A 15,602-nucleotide genomic window follows, 5' to 3' on the forward strand; every position below is an offset into this window, starting at 1 on the left:
GTTTTGAGGTTTTTATTTTACACGTAAAAGACATGAATATACTGTATGTCTCTTTGAGTGTCTGTTGGACATAATGAGAGTGAGGTGAGTCCTTTGTCCGGCTCCCTTACACACACACACACACACACACACACACACACAAAGTATCAGTGTAGTGTTGTCACCTAGGAGAATACCTTATGAGTCGGCCCAGACAGATAAAAGAGGAGGTTGAATTGGGGTCATGCAGTAACACACACATTCACACTGCCGGTCTTTCCACTCTAATAACCATGCATGGACTGGATTAGACCCTGGCTGAGGGAGTCCGCCCAGCCGCTTTTCTGTGCCAGGCCAGGCATGACCTGCGCTTTTACTCTTTCCAGTAATGCAGACAGCAGGCTGTGCTTTGCCTCAGGGCTGCGCGCACAAACACACACACACACACACACACACACACACACACTCAGAGAAAGAGAGATGTATTAGAGAATTAGTATTGGACTACATGGAGAAATATTTTAACAATGAATACACGTGTGTAAAAAAGGTACAAGCATTGACAACACACACACACACACACACACACACACACGTGTATTCATTGTTAAAATATTTCTCCATGTAGTCCAATACTAATTCTCTAATACATCTCTCTTTCTCTGAGTGTGTGTGTGTGTGTGTGTGTGTGTGTGTGTGTGTGTGTGTGTGTGTGTGTTGTCAATGCTTGTACCTTTTTTTTTACTGCACTTTACAAGTAAATTAAAGTGTACAAGAAAGTGTCAAATGTAAGTGTGCAAGTGTCAAATCCAGTAGAGAATCTTTGAATGTATGTAGTTTGACTGGGATTCATCAGGGGCTTGTATGGAAAGTTTCAGTCCAAATAGTTTGGTGCCCTAATTTTAGTGTCTGCAGTCAAAAAAAAGGAAATGATTAATGTCACTAGATTCCATAGAAAATTAGGTGCCATACTCGCCATTAAAAAGTCATTTTCATCTCTGAAATCCTGACTCTTTGCTCATTAGGAACCTTCATTTGCCTATCAATTTGTAATGCAGCAGGGGCAGGGCCACATGTTCATTTTTGGAAGCGCTTTTTCGTTCTCAGTTGTTTGAGCGATGTCATGTCTATTTTCCACAAGCCTAGCAGCGAGGAAATGTTCACGTTACGACAACAAATGGGAGCATCCAAATTAAAGCAAGTTGCGCAACAGATTTAAATTTTGATGGACTTTGAGTCGAAGATCATACTAGTCTGAACCTCATCGTGTTTGTCTTCTCAAAGTTGGAAACAAATGTGAACGGAAAGAGGAAAAGATGATTAGTAGAACTCAGGGAAGTGTGAAGTTTTTTTAAGTTTGGGTCCCTGAACAACGGGAAGAAGGAAGAGGTCCTTCAGCCTTTTTCCTACATCTGGACATGTTTATATTTGGAAGAATGACATAAGATGCCACGATGTCTGCCAACCGTTTAAAAGAGAGTTGTGGACAGGCAGCATTTCGTAGTCCTCGTTACGCCTGTTGGTTTTTCTGTGCGACTCAATAGCAACCAGGGAATAGGACCTGACATCCTTTCCTCATACTAGACATTTTTTTTTCTGTGTAAAAAGAAATGTTGCCTTAATATTCCACCCTTCCAATTGCCCCAAACACATTGCTTAAAAGTCTATGGATGCTGTTTAAAATCCCCCCGTGGCCTCACCAATTGCTAGATTCAAGGTTCTTGAATTTTTATGAGAAAACCAATTTCTGTGATTCAAAACCTCCAGTAGCTCAAGACCAATTTCTTCAGGACTTGGAATGAAAGAATACTCAGATGGATTTATGTTGCTCTGATTATAGACATGTTATTTTCTACATGTCCATGTGTTTATAGGTAATAAGAAATCTGATTTGGAAAAAAAAATAAAATGTGCATACTTACTCTACCATATTATTTTGTTATTAAATTGTCCTTCTTTCCTTGTTTTCAACTCCTTCAAGGTTGTGAGTGCGAGCCGGCTCATGGGCGATGACCACCCCCTGGAGATAGTGTATTTCGTGGAGGGTCCCAGTGGTCAGCGGCTGCCTGCGGTCCAAGCAGCCAACCTGCTCAATGGCCTGGACGTTCAAAGGGCCGCCATTGTCTTGGGATATCGTGTCCAGGGTATCCTGGCACTGCGTGAGTACTGTATCTCTTTCCTCAGTAGATAACTGACATTCAAGGGCAGCCAAATGGGGCGGTGTGATTTAGAAGAAGGTCTTCGACATGGACAAACTTGTCTGTGTGCATCCACGTTGCTGCAGTGTCTTAGGGCAAGACTCTGAGTCACTGCCATTTACTTGAGTGCTGGCATGGAGTTGAAATAAGGCTATAAAAACTGATGATAATGCACTTTCCTATGCAGTGTGAATAATTATTGTATATTTATTGTGCTGCACTTTACGGACTATTTTACTTTTTAATTGTGTGTGTTGCAGTTCAAAGTAAATTTTCAAGGCTACACGTACTGAGTAAAGCTGAATGTTCACTAGTTCATAATAAATTCAAAAAAATAGGATTAAAGCAAACCTGTGGGCTGTATGTGTTCCTTATGTTTATAGTAATATTTGAGCTAATTACCTCCCCTTGTACAAACTGTACCAAAAGCCTGTCCCCCTCATTAGGAATCTAAACAAGGGATGAAGGCCTAATGAGAGCACCTCAAGAGGAAGTCTCCTTTTCTAGTGCCGACGCTGTTCTCTAACGGTTCTTTCCCAGGGGATGAAATGAGTGTTAATTAAAACTAAAGGAGGTCTTGCATTGAAGATTGAACAGCGAGGCGAAAGCCAGCACTCCAAAAAACACTGCGTGTTTGGCGCGGCGTCCGTAAAGTGTTTGTTAATTGTCATAAGGGAATAAAAGCTTCTTCTTTTTTGTACACGAATGAGGCGACACACACAATCGCAGATAAGCACCACCAACTTAAAAAACTCTGTCACTTTCCCTTATCTCTCAGCTGTAGAGAAAGTGACATCTTCGCCCTCCGACACTGAGAACACCAATATATGGATCGTCGTCGGGGTGGTGATCCCCCTCCTCGTCGTCATCGTCATCATCTCGATCCTGTACTGGAAACTGTGTCGCACGGACAAGCTGGAATTCCAGCCGGACGCCATGACCTCCATCCAGCAGCAGAGACAGAAGGTAGAGTCCCGTCGGCGTTGTACACGATCATGATATCCCTGTTTAAATATCAATTTGAAATATTTAAAATGGTAGGAATTGCCACTATGGTCACCATTGTAATATCAACAATGCTTGTTGTCTTAATTTAATTATCTGTTATAGATTATTCTTGCCCCAGTGTTGAGTTTCCAAAGAAGGGTTGACTCAAGGGCAACTGAAACAGTTGAAGACATGTCACCTCTCGTCCAAGAGGATCATATTAAATATCTACGACCGGTCAAGTTGCCCTCGAAATGAGAATTGTCACAAACAAACTTTATACCTAAATGCAAGAAGGATTAGAACTCACCATTTCTTCTATACTACAGTATATAATCAGCTGTGGTGCACATATGATATATTATTCTCGGGTTTTTTTATTTCACTGCCTGAACCCATTTGCCAGACATTACTATGTTCTGCATAGTAAGATGTTTAAGGCAGCTCATCTGGGAAGCCAGAAAGCTGAGATCACATTTTAAATTCACACGAAGCTGCTAATTAATCGGGTAAGTCCATCGTTGCCACGGATGTGCTGTAGGACTGCACAGAATCTGGACTTCAGTCTTCATCATTTCCTCCTTTTAGATAAGATTTGTGAAACTTTAATGATCCCACTAAAGAGATTTATTAAAGGACATGAGCGAGATTAGAAGTCGAGCGATGCTGCAAGTTCGTGAGACGGTCTTGTGGTGCTCTTTAATTTTTTTTATTAAAAAACATTTTACGTGTCCTCCGAGGGATGTTTCGAAAAATGTTTTCCAGCCTAAAGTTCATCATGTGTGACGCAACGGCTTTTATTTTGGATAGTGACATTAACTTGAAGGAGGTGTGTATGACACATGCACAGCAGGTGTTGCAGCACCTGCATCTGTATTCTCCTTGGTGCAGCACTAACTGGGTCTGTGTCTGAGCAGCACACACATGCTGCGCTCTCTCTCTCTCTCTCTCTCTCTCTCTCTCTCTCTCTCTCTCTCTCTCTCTCTCTCTCTCTCTCTCAGTTTCCAGGGACACCTTCATCATTAACCCAGATGTTTCTCACACAAAGAAAACAACTCTGATCCAATTCGAGAATAGATTTTTCTTTTTTTGTGGGGCCTGTATGTGTTCTTTTCTTCGTTCTGCCAGACCTACTGGCTGATCTTTCCGTCTGTGTCTATCTTTCATTTCCCCTCCATGTGCATTTCTTTGGTTTACACTGAGCTGTGATTTAATCCCTTCGCTGCGTCGGGTTAATGCAATGAATCTAATGTGCAGAATCACTTTAGCCTGCCCCCCTTTCTCTCTGCTTAACACAATCATCTGTCACTTAACACCACCCCTCTTCTCTCAGTCCACCAAGTCATCCAGAGAGTCAAGGACCTCCCTTCACCACACGCTCCCTCCGGCTAAAAAGAATATTGAGTTTAGTGACGAAGAGGAGGGGGAGTATGAGGAGGAAGAAGAAGAGGAGGAGGAGGAGGAGGAGGAGGAGGAGGAAGAGAAGGAGGTTAAAAGGGGGAAGGTACAGAGCAGTGTCTGGTGGTTTTGTAGGAGATGTAGTGGAGATGTAGCTTGTGTGTTTGTTTACTTCTAATTATTATTATGATTTCACACAGTTTAAAAAAATAAATAAAGTCTGCAGTTTTTACACTATCCACCATTGCTTCTGCTTAGAGACCAGAAGCTCTCTCCAAGAGCAAAAAGAACATGAGCAGTGAAGAAGAAGAAGAAGAAGAGGAGGAAGACGAAGAAGAAGAGGAGGAGGAGGAAGAAGACGAGGAGGAGGAAAAGGAAGAAGATGATGACAAAGATGAGGAAAAGGAGAAAATTAAAGAGAAAGGAATTAAAGCAGAAGAGCAAAGAAAACAAGAGAGCGGAGGGCTGAAGAGTTCAGGGGGGATGAGGAGAGACGAGAAAGTGAAAGTGTGGTCTAGAGGAAGGAGACACAAGGAGGAGGTATAACTTGTTGTAGCCATAGAGACCATAGCGCTTGTTTGCATTAGTGGACATAAAGACCCTGCTCTCCCCCGATTATTACAACCAGATGGAGAAAAAATGTGGTATTAAACATAAAGGCGGATTTCACTGTGGACTTTAGTCTGTTTGTAGATCTCATATTGTGATTCCCCGATTTACTAATTGGACCAGACTAATCAATAATAAGTGGATGTAAAGTGTCGCAAGCTGCTTGCTTCTGTCGGCCGCAGGTTTCCCCGTCACGACACAGACTCTTCACCGTTTTTAAGCACTTTCACACCAACAAGCCTCTTCTAAATCCGCACACATATCCGAGTTCGTACAACTCAGAAAATTAAAAGGGACACATCTTTGTCTCTCTTCTCTTGTAGCTGCATTAAAACGTCATAGGACCAGAGCGCACACACATACTGAGATCTGATGTCCTCTGTTTACTCTTGCTGTTGGAAAGTCCTGAGGGCTTTACACTCAAAAAGTCTCGCTGCTTCCATCGCCAGCCGCCTCCATCCCCCAACAGCTCAATGTTTCCCTCTCATCCCTGTCCCTCTTTCTCTTAATCATTAATGTCCGTCTGTCTGCGTCATTCAGCCTAATTATGAACCCCCAAAACTTGTCTCTACGTCTATCTGGCTGTCTACTACGCTCACTAGCGATTCGTAGTCTCGTGAGAATTTCAGATTTCGGCAACGTTTATTTTATCTTTCCCCTTTTTTCTTGCAGTTGCAGGCTCCCAGTGTGAAAGGCTTTGACTTTGCCAAGCTGCACCTTGGCCAGCAGAGTAAGGACGATGTCATGGTGATCCAGGAGCCCGGCCCGTTGGGGCCTGGCCCGGGGTCCCTCCCCCTGTCCCTCAAAGACGGCCTCAGTCCGTCCGAGAACGGGGAGATCCCCACGCCCATGTCCAGACACTCCGCCTCCTCCACCAAGGCGTCCCGCAGCGGAAGACGGCGAGAAAGGTCAGTGCTGCTGAGAAATGGAAACATTACATCACATCAGGTCATATAGGTTCTGTCATAGGTTACATGCTGACCATGCTGTGATGTGTTTTGGTTTTATTTCACAATCCTGTACAGATATTAAGATGTAGATATTTTCCACTCACCTCAGATGGAACAATCACTCAACCAGACTAAAAGCCTCTGACAGATCCTCTTTTCAATAATTGATGCATTCGACAGTGAGGGATCTTGCAGACTGTCTGTATGGTTTCCAGTGTTTTAAGTTGGTGTACGTTTTTTATTGTTTGCAGATTTTAACTGTAGCGTTGGTTTTAAAAGTTAAACCTGGTGTATGTAATGTCCACACTATTTCTGAATATGTGCATTACTGCCATTACCTCCCAGTACACTGCAATGGTTAATGGTCAGTATTTCATACAAAGCCATTTTGCAGCAGTTGCTGCTCAATGTTTTTATTAATTTTTTGTCCCATTATGACTTTTTTGGACTGTTTTTCTTTACTTTATTATCAGCCAGGACAAATTACTTTTGAATTAATAATTTAACTAGTAAAAAATATTTTCCATTCATTTCAATGAAACTCAAATGTTATTATCATTTCTTAGAAGACCCCGTCCCCCAGGTTTTGCTCACCTGGAAAAACACAATTTTCGATTATGCATGGCATTTCAGCATGTCAGTGTGTCCTTGAGTTTCTATTATTCATGTAAGTGTGTGTATGTGTGGGGTTTTTTTCCTGGTAGAATCTCACCATCAGACGGTGACTCGGTGGTAAGTGACCATTCCAGCGAGCGGGAAGCAACCGAGGAGAACCAGAGAGCCCATGCCACGCCCAGCGACAGCAAGCAGACCCGCAAGCTCCCCATCAATGTTTTAAATGGCAAGTGGCCTTGGCAACGCTCAACAACATCACTCCTCCTCCAAAACACACAGGGAGTGATTATGAGTGGGGGGAGTGGGAGGAGGTGGAAGCTGAAGCGATTGGGCAGATATAAAGGAGATAAAGAGAGAGCGACTCAAGCCGGCACACTTCGATTGACAAGAGGTTCAGACTGAGAGCAAGACAAAGGAGAGAAACACAGAGGAAAAGTGCAGCGTCACCCCCAGGCAGTGACTATAAAGACCTCAGAGGGAAAACAGTGAAAGTAAAAAGAAACAACTGGTCAGAAGTCCAGAGAGGAAGAGAGGAGTGGAGCGGTGAGTGGGAGGGAGATTGAGAGCTGGAGAACCTCTGACAGCTTGTTGATAGATTCAAGCCTGCGCTGCCACTCAGACTCCGAGCCGGAGCCAGACAGACGCAGTCAGGCACAGAGAGACTGCAGCCCTGACTCACACCGCAGAGGAATGAGCTCTGTTTTCTTAATGATAAATCACAAGCCCAGACACTGTATACACTCTACCACAATGTTTATAAGTAGATTGCATACGAGGCACACACACACACACACACACACACACTCACACACACTCGCTATTATGTAATGAACTGTCTTTCCCTTTCCTGCGTTTTCTGTTCATCAGGAGCAGCTCATTTTCTTTGAGGCTAGAGGAGAAGCTTTTATCGGCTGTGGAAAATTATCTCTCTGAATGACTCACTTGCCTTTGCTTCTCTCCATGCGTCTCTCCTTTACTCTTATCTTTGTTCTATTTTGAACTTAAAGTTAAAAAATTCTATCGTATGTGCTTCCGTTTGATGTCCTTCGCCTCAATAAAGCTGTCTTTCCTCTCTGTTGTGGTTCACAGGCAAGAATAGAATTGGTAAGAGTTTGTCTTCTCTCCGTCTGTGTCTCTTTAGACCTCAGGCTCGACCCCCCCCAGCAGCTGTGTCTGTGTGTTTTGTTTCCGTGGTAGCTTTGTGTTCAGCCTCTTCTCACCATCCATCACCGTGTCTCCTGAGCTGTCGCTCACAGTGAAGAAAACAAACAAAGGCAAAGCCCGTTGTTTGAAACAAACTTTAGTACTCTGAAGTAAAAATCTGTGTCCATTTCATGCCGCCGCTGGAAACATTTACTCCACATTTAATTAATAAGTCATTCGAGAGAAAAAACAAAAAATACAAGAGCATGGAAGAGAATGCAGACCTCCGCAATGGCTGCATGGTTTTGATCTATCTCACAATGATGAAGAATCCTTCAAAAATATTATTATATACATATATATATGTGTATATAATCATTTTTTATTATAATATATACTATTACCATGCCCAAGTCCTATCTTTGATTCATTTTTTTAGTAACTTTTTGAGTTATCCTGCTAACAAACAGACAAACCAAACCAATCACATAACCTCCGTGTCCTTTAAATGTTTCCTTGAAATCCTCGCACAGTAGTGGCCAGCGCTTAGACACCTTATTTAACTTAACGTCAGCGTTTGGACTCTTAACAACTACGCTGTGCTGCTGCTGACCTAGTTATGATGACCTCCTGTTTTCCCTCCTTGTTTTTACCCTTCCTCAGGTCCTCCACCGATGAATGGTCCGAACGAACAGCTGTCGTCGGCCTCCATCTTTGAACACGTCGACCGGATGTCCCGCGCCGCGGAGGCAAGCCGGAGGCTCCCCAACAAAGTCCAGCTTATTGCCATGCAGCCCATACCGGTCCCGCCGCTGCACAGCCCACCCATCAATGGCAAACTGTCAGACGCCAATCAAATTAACAAAGAGGTTAAAAAACTGTTCTTCCGAAAATATAAACTTTTTGCAGGTATTTTATGAGATGATTAGCCTGACTTTGCTGTGATTTAAAACAATTGTTCTGGAAAAATCTTCACACTTGTGCAACCACAAGGGTTAGGATTAAATAGGTGATTACTTGTTCATTGAGAGTAAAAACACATGCACGAACATCTGTTTTTTTCCAGGGTCCAAAAAAACATCTGCACTGGCAACGGTGTCCTCAGCCGCCAGACTTTCTTCTTTATTACAGATAGAAAATTAGGACATTTGAGCCAAACTGGCTCAAGTCGAGAGGAATCAAAGACTTCAATTACTTTAAGAAAATGTAATAAAAAAAGATTGGGGCAAGTCATTTGGAAGATAATTTTCTAGTTAAAATAGACATTTAGCAATATCCTAGTTGTGTTAACTCATCTACAGCAGGTCTAAACTCAGTGTTCATATTTTCTATTGATTGTCCTTTCCTCCTCAGATCCAGGTAGCCCTGAGGCACAAGTCAGAGATTGAGCACCACCGTAACAAGATACGACTGCGAGCCAAGAGGAAGGGCCACTACGACTTCCCCGCCATGGACGACGTGAATGGCAACCTCGGCGACGCGAAGGACCAGGACCGCATCTATCATAAGGCACAGATGCAGATTGATAAGATCCTGGATCCAGATGTTCAGATGCCCTCCATCTTCATGGACTCCAAGAAAAGGTGAGGGGTCATATTTAGGTCCTTGTTTGGTATCGTGTCGGAAAAGAAAGTCTGTGTAAATATGTGGCTGTGCAATTAACATTTCTCCATTTGTTCTTCAGTGGCCGGGGGAGACGCTCTCCCAAACAGAGGATGAAGGAGCAGCTGAACGGAGACAAAGACCACCTGATCACTGACGACAGTGAGGCCGCGTACAGAAAGTGTCCGGGGGTCAATAACGTGGCTTATGTGGTGAGTCCTGCTGCAGCATCGTGACATGGGTGCAATCTTGCATCAACTGTATGACCCCCCCACCCTCTAATTTCCCGTGAATGTGCTTGTGTTTATGGCAGTCGGACCCCGACCAAGGCCCGGTATCCCCTCACGGGAGCCCCTCCCCCACCGACGACGTCTTCCTGGGTCCCGCCTCCTCTCCTCCGGGCCACGCCCCTCCCCCGCCCCCCTACATGCCCCCTCAGCCCTCCATCGAGGAGGCGCGGCAGCAGATGCACTCCCTGCTGGACGACGCCTTCGCCCTGGTGTCGCCCACCTCTCAGGGCAGCACGGCGGGGATCACTCTCCCCGGGGTCGGCATCAACGCACCCGGCTCCAGCCCTCCGGGTCGGGGCCCCAGAGCCTGGGGTCCCAACTACCCACCTCTCGCCCCTTTCCCCAGTGTAAGTAATCCACCCCCTGGCGATTTAATGTACTGGAACCTTTTTATAACCTTTTTATAACCTTTCGGCGAACACCAAATCCTCCTGCTTTTTTTGTGCTCCGAGCATGAATCATGTATCAGGAGCAAATGGTTCTCCCTGGCATCTAAGCTTCCTCCAGAGCTGTATTCTGTCGTGCATCCTGTTCAGTTTCACTTATCTGGGGACAGACTAACAGGAATCCCCCCGTGCATTCACTATCTCTTATCCATTCTTCTTTTCTCAACGTTTGCACAGTTCGTCCGCAGCATGAAGCCGATCGCTTCAAGTTTAAATCACGTCCTCTTAGCAAACTAATCGGTTAAGTATTTGTCCATCTGTCTCCCCCACCCCCCCATAGAGCTGCGACCTTACAACCCCCACCAGCTATCCACAACTCCTAAGACGCTCTCCAGTAATGTACTCTGCATATGATGTATCAGCATTAGCTCCCGTCATCGTCGGCTGGCCTTCACAAAACGCACAGTCGTCGACGTCCCTCTGCATCAAGCTCAGTCTTCACAGTAGAATTTGCTTTAGCTTATATATTTAGACGACAATGCTGTGCCTGTATAACGCACTGTGTCACCGGACAAAAGTCGAAGTATAGCTTATCCGTGGCTTTGAAATTCAAATTGAAGAGCGGAGTTGAGATTAAGTTTAATACAAGTTTTCAGTGCTCTTGAAATGTTAAGAGATTAAAAAAAGGCATTATGTTAGTTGTACTGGAAACTGTAAAGATCGTTTCCAATTACATCACTCAGATTGGATTAGCAGTGAGGATTACATATGCTGTCAGCATTATGACCATTTAAAACAAGCATGCATTCCACACACACTGTCAATGTGTCCCATAGTTATATTATGTTTTATGGTAGCCGACTAATATATGATCCTGTTGACCATAGCTCAACTCATTCTTAAATTTCAAAATTTAATTGCAGAGTTTTTCCCCCAGGTGGCAAATAAAGAGAGAGACTTAACAATGAGCTGCGGAGCCATGAAAAGCCATTTGCTGGTTCTGCTTTTGCAGGTTCACTGCTTTAATATGCTGTTGGGGGTCGGCTGTAAAAACAAAAGGGAAAAAAGAAAGAAGGATATTCAACAAAACCATGCTTTTAAAAACAAACACCATCCTCTATATGAATTGCGCCGCACTGCCCAATTATTCTCTAAATAGAAACAGGACGTTTTGCTTGGCTTTCATAGGAAACATAAACATCTCCTGCAAACTGTGTTTGCATTAATCACAATATTTGTTTCTACCACATCTTGATTTAGCATCAAAGCTGTGGCCTGTGTTTTTTTTTTATATGTTTATTTGTGAGTAGATTCCATCCAAGAACTAATACAAACAGCAGTTTTCAGGTGCCTGTCATGAATGTTCTTTCCTTCCTCCCCCAGAGGTTCACCGAGCTGAGTCTGTCCCCTCCGTCAGTCCAGGGCCTGACACCGAGGTTAGTGGAGCAGTCTGGGAAAATTGAGGATTCGTGTATAGATTAATAGATAATGAATGCACTTATTATCACTTTCACTTCTTCCAACGCCAAAATGATTTCTTATTGATCAGAGCAGCCTGATTTCCGCCACCTCACCAGTGGGGGAATATTTTCCTTTTTAGGTGCGTCAAGTGCATTGGCTTCATGAATAATGGAAGAGGAAGGTCATCTTTATTTTATGGGTTTAATGGATTAGGTCCATGCAGTGGTCTCTCAACTGGCTGGCCAAAAACGACCAACGCCTCCATGCACACGCGCGTGCACACATTCGTGTCATAACACAGACACCAAACGTGTGATCGTCTTTTTTACTTTCTCGTGAAGTCCATTCTTTTTCCTAACGGAAGCATTTGTGGTCAAACAACTTATCGCCACTGGAAATTTGAGCCCAGTGGAAATGAAATATCAGCAGAAGCTGTCAAACACATTATTCTACAGTGGGTACTTTGTGGTTGTGAATTGTAAAACTATATAAACTGCATAAGACAAATTTAAGTTAGAAGTACAGTAGAAGGCACTGTAAGGCACAAAAGCCCCAACACAACTACATGTGACATACGCAATATAAACTGTCGTCTAAGTCTACCATATCAATTTCATTAGTCGACTTTACCATGAAGTTGTGTTATTGGTCCGCAGATGTCTAGTCTAGACGCTGGGGATGAGACAAATACTTCTAGCTTTTTTTGTACGAAATCACATGTTAAGTGACCGCGAGTGAACATCTCTGTGTTCCAGGCAGGGCCTCGGCTCCAGCTACCTGCCGCCAGGAGACGCGGCAGGCCTCGGTGAGCAGTTCCAGCCAGACAGCCTGTACTCTGGCAGGGGCCTGTACGCCGATGAGCTGCCCTCATCTGCGAGACCGCGGCCAGTTGGGGGAACTACAGGTACAAGTGGAAATCGTGTGGATGTGTGCCCAGACAAACCCACGGTGTACATGTCTTACGACCATTTTCCAAGTTTGCAACAGGATTAAAAAAACACATCTCAAGCAATAACACTTGAAGGTTGATAACCTCATTTATGTTCCTTATCACAGACACACACCTTCACACCCTAAACTTGTCAAACTGAAAGAGCCTCGTCTTACATTCTTAAAGGATGCTGCTGTCGTCACGTGACTCAGACTAACAATAGAAATACCAATACAAAGCACAGACAGAGAGGATTGAGTGTCAGGTGCTGTAGCCCTGATGTGATGCTTTTTTATTGTAGGCGCCCAGTTCCATCATCTCACACAAGTGGGTCTGTCCAGCCGGTTGAACGGTTACCCGGCGGGGGCCAGAGCCGCCCCGGGCCAGAATGGAGGCCTCGGCTGGAACCACTACCATGACGACAACTTCTCCAGAGCGGAGCCCGAAAAAGACGCAGTGAGTGAAGCAAAAATGTGTCTGTTGAGAAACGTTTTCTATGTTTAGTTTTTTAATAATGCCATGTTGTTCTGTAGAAAATCTTAGTTCTTTACCACTTGATGTTCTGTCTTCATTTTCCTCATTTCCTTTTCTTCTCCTCTTCCTCCCTTTCCTCGTCTTTGCCCGTCCTCACTGCCGTCAGTTCATGGACTGTCCTGACTACTCACCCTCCCCTATCTTCCAGATGCCCAGGAGTGGTATCAGGGATCCTTCGGCACCGCCGCCCGCCCACCTAGATCCCCCCGTGGGGGGCTACATGTCCGCCCCGCCGCCACTGGATACGTCTCCTCCTAACCACTCCTCCGCCTCCCTGATCAAGGCCATCAGGGAGGAGCTGCTGCGTCTCTCCCAGAAACAGGCAGCTATGCCCGGCTACCACAGCTGAAGTCCCGGGGGCCTCTATACCAGTCATGCCACTGACCCCTGCCTGCCCTGCTTCGCCTGATCTGACGATGCTTCCCATGGAAGTCCCCGAGGGTTGTACAGCAGAGAGACGGTCCTGCTTAAACTGAAGGAAAGAGCGTAAGAGTTCGCCATCATGAAACACTGAAGGACAGGACATGTGACACAGGTGGACGCAGTCAAACGAGACACAGTGTTATGAACAATATGAGCAGTTTTCTGTTTGCTGGACTTTAAGGTTTGTGTTGAAAGGACTTGGTCTGGACTTGCCTGGACTCGTCTGCCAGTGATTCTGCCAACTTCTGACCACTGATGATCCACATGACAGACTTTTTTCTTTTCCTTTTTCCTTTTTGAGATTTTGCTGCATTTCTTCCGACTCAGTATTCTTTGTCATGGTTTCATTCCCATGCTGCCTTCACTTAAAGGGGCAGTAAGCAATACTAAAGCAAAACATGTTTTGTAAAAATCAGCGAATATTTCCTCACCGTCCACTAGCTGTCGCTTTTGTGTGTGAGACCAAACAATATCCGGGCGCAGCCCGGGCTCTGTAAAACAAAACAAAAAAAATGGTGCGGACCGCACCACTACAGCTGAGTGCAGTTTTGTAAACATCTTTTGTCGACACCTTAAGAGACGTGCTGGCAGGTGGCGCTGCAACTCCACGGTTTTTGCCTAGTGGTTAGTGCGTCGGATCACAACAACAACAAAGAGAGAAACAAGCTTTCTCCAGAATCGCTTACTGCCCCTTTAACAAAATACTACCCTCATGAAAAGAAGAAAAAAAAATCCTGTTTCGTGTGTCAGTTTACCTACTATACAGGTATTTAACCATTTTCTAACATTCAGGTGCTACTTCGTGTTTTTCTGCCATGATGAGCCGAGCCATGCCTTGACAACGTGATGTAGTTTCATCCCAGACCCGGTCTACTGTACGAGCCTATACAGTAAGGTCAAAGTTCACAGCCGGTGAGCCTGCTCAGATCACAGGAGGAGGGGGGGGGGCATCAGCAGAGACTAATAACGCTCATAAACACTACTTATTACCTTACCTTACGCAGTAGCACAGGAGCTTTTTCTGAGTTGATAATTTTTTGACGGAACATAATTATTTAATCATATTAAAAGTCCTGTCTTGTACCTTGTTTTTATTTATGTTCAGTCGCTTACGGACAGCGAGACGAACGGGAACAAAATGGCCTTGAAAACACACAAATCTTCAAACATAGATTTTAAAAAGGCCGGCTAGATGTGTTACGAATATTAAATAATTAACGCCAGTATGTACTTGACAACTGTGTACGGTTGTTACTGTTTGTCCTCAGTATTTGGTTGTAATTAATGCACTGTATGCAGACTACTTGGTACAGCTCAGGTCTTGGAGATTGCTAAAGGACAAATCACAAAAAAAGAAAAGGTTAATGAGGGAAAGTCCTTCCGTTAGAACACGATCCTGTATTCACTCTATACTGTAGGGCTGCAACTAACGATTATTTTCATAATCGATTAATCTGTCCATTATTTCCTCGATTAATCAATTAGTTGTTTGGTCCATAAAATGTCATAAAATTGTGAAAAATGTCGATCGTGTTTCCCAAATCATCAAGATGATGTTTTGTTTGGTCCACGCACCAAATAAATTTACTTTGCTGTCACATAGGAGCAAAGAAATCAGAAAATATACACATTGAAGAAGCTGAAATCAGAGAATTTTGACTTTTATTCAATAAGAACTACATGAACCGATTAATCGATCATAAAACTATTGCCGATTAATTTAGTAGTCGATTACTAATCGATGAATCGATTAACTGTTGCAGCTCTACTAGACTGAAATCTCTATATTTCATGCAGTATTTTAAGTTTGCTTTGCCTATTCGACAAAACACAGGAAGGAGGAAAAAAGTGTTTTACTGTATTTTATTGTCACTTATGGTTTTTACTTCAACCGGTCGTGTTCATGTTGCCTCTTTTTTTTAATTGTCTTTCGGATTTTACATTGATTCGTGTTCATGTTCACCTTAAATGTCTCGTAGTCATCGTACTGGTTGGAAATCATTCTAGTTATTTTCATTTTTTTTCTTATTTTGGTTGGGGACATGAAAAAAAGGGGGAAAAAAAAGAGAAAATTTGTGATTTTAAAAGGCAGGCCC

The 15,602-nt window shown here is 43.9% G+C and overlaps 1 protein-coding gene across 3 annotated transcripts in view; it reads left to right on the plus strand.

The window, feature by feature from the left end:
- Positions 1 to 15,602, plus strand: part of si:ch211-1e14.1 (UPF0606 protein KIAA1549) — a 36,979-nt gene that overhangs the window by 20,704 nt on the left and 673 nt on the right. For 2 of the 3 annotated variants that reach the window (XM_047333423.1, XM_047333424.1), the window contains exons 10-21: positions 1,961 to 2,138; positions 2,956 to 3,143; positions 5,844 to 6,079; positions 6,826 to 6,962; positions 8,543 to 8,748; positions 9,233 to 9,462; positions 9,564 to 9,693; positions 9,795 to 10,118; positions 11,541 to 11,593; positions 12,374 to 12,522; positions 12,851 to 13,005; positions 13,190 to 15,602. The exon at positions 13,190 to 15,602 is cut by the window's right edge and continues 673 nt beyond it. In XM_047333423.1, coding sequence (XP_047189379.1) covers positions 1,961 to 2,138; positions 2,956 to 3,143; positions 5,844 to 6,079; positions 6,826 to 6,962; positions 8,543 to 8,748; positions 9,233 to 9,462; positions 9,564 to 9,693; positions 9,795 to 10,118; positions 11,541 to 11,593; positions 12,374 to 12,522; positions 12,851 to 13,005; positions 13,190 to 13,432 — 2,229 coding nt within the window. In that variant the 3' untranslated portion in view covers positions 13,433 to 15,602. The remainder of the gene's footprint in view (positions 1 to 1,960; positions 2,139 to 2,955; positions 3,144 to 5,843; positions 6,080 to 6,825; positions 6,963 to 8,542; positions 8,749 to 9,232; positions 9,463 to 9,563; positions 9,694 to 9,794; positions 10,119 to 11,540; positions 11,594 to 12,373; positions 12,523 to 12,850; positions 13,006 to 13,189) is intronic. The other variant, XM_035642989.2, reaches the window with a different exon arrangement.

Source organism: Scophthalmus maximus, chromosome 7, assembly GCF_022379125.1.
Source record: "Scophthalmus maximus strain ysfricsl-2021 chromosome 7, ASM2237912v1, whole genome shotgun sequence".
Classification (NCBI taxonomy): Eukaryota; Metazoa; Chordata; class Actinopteri; order Pleuronectiformes; family Scophthalmidae; genus Scophthalmus; species Scophthalmus maximus.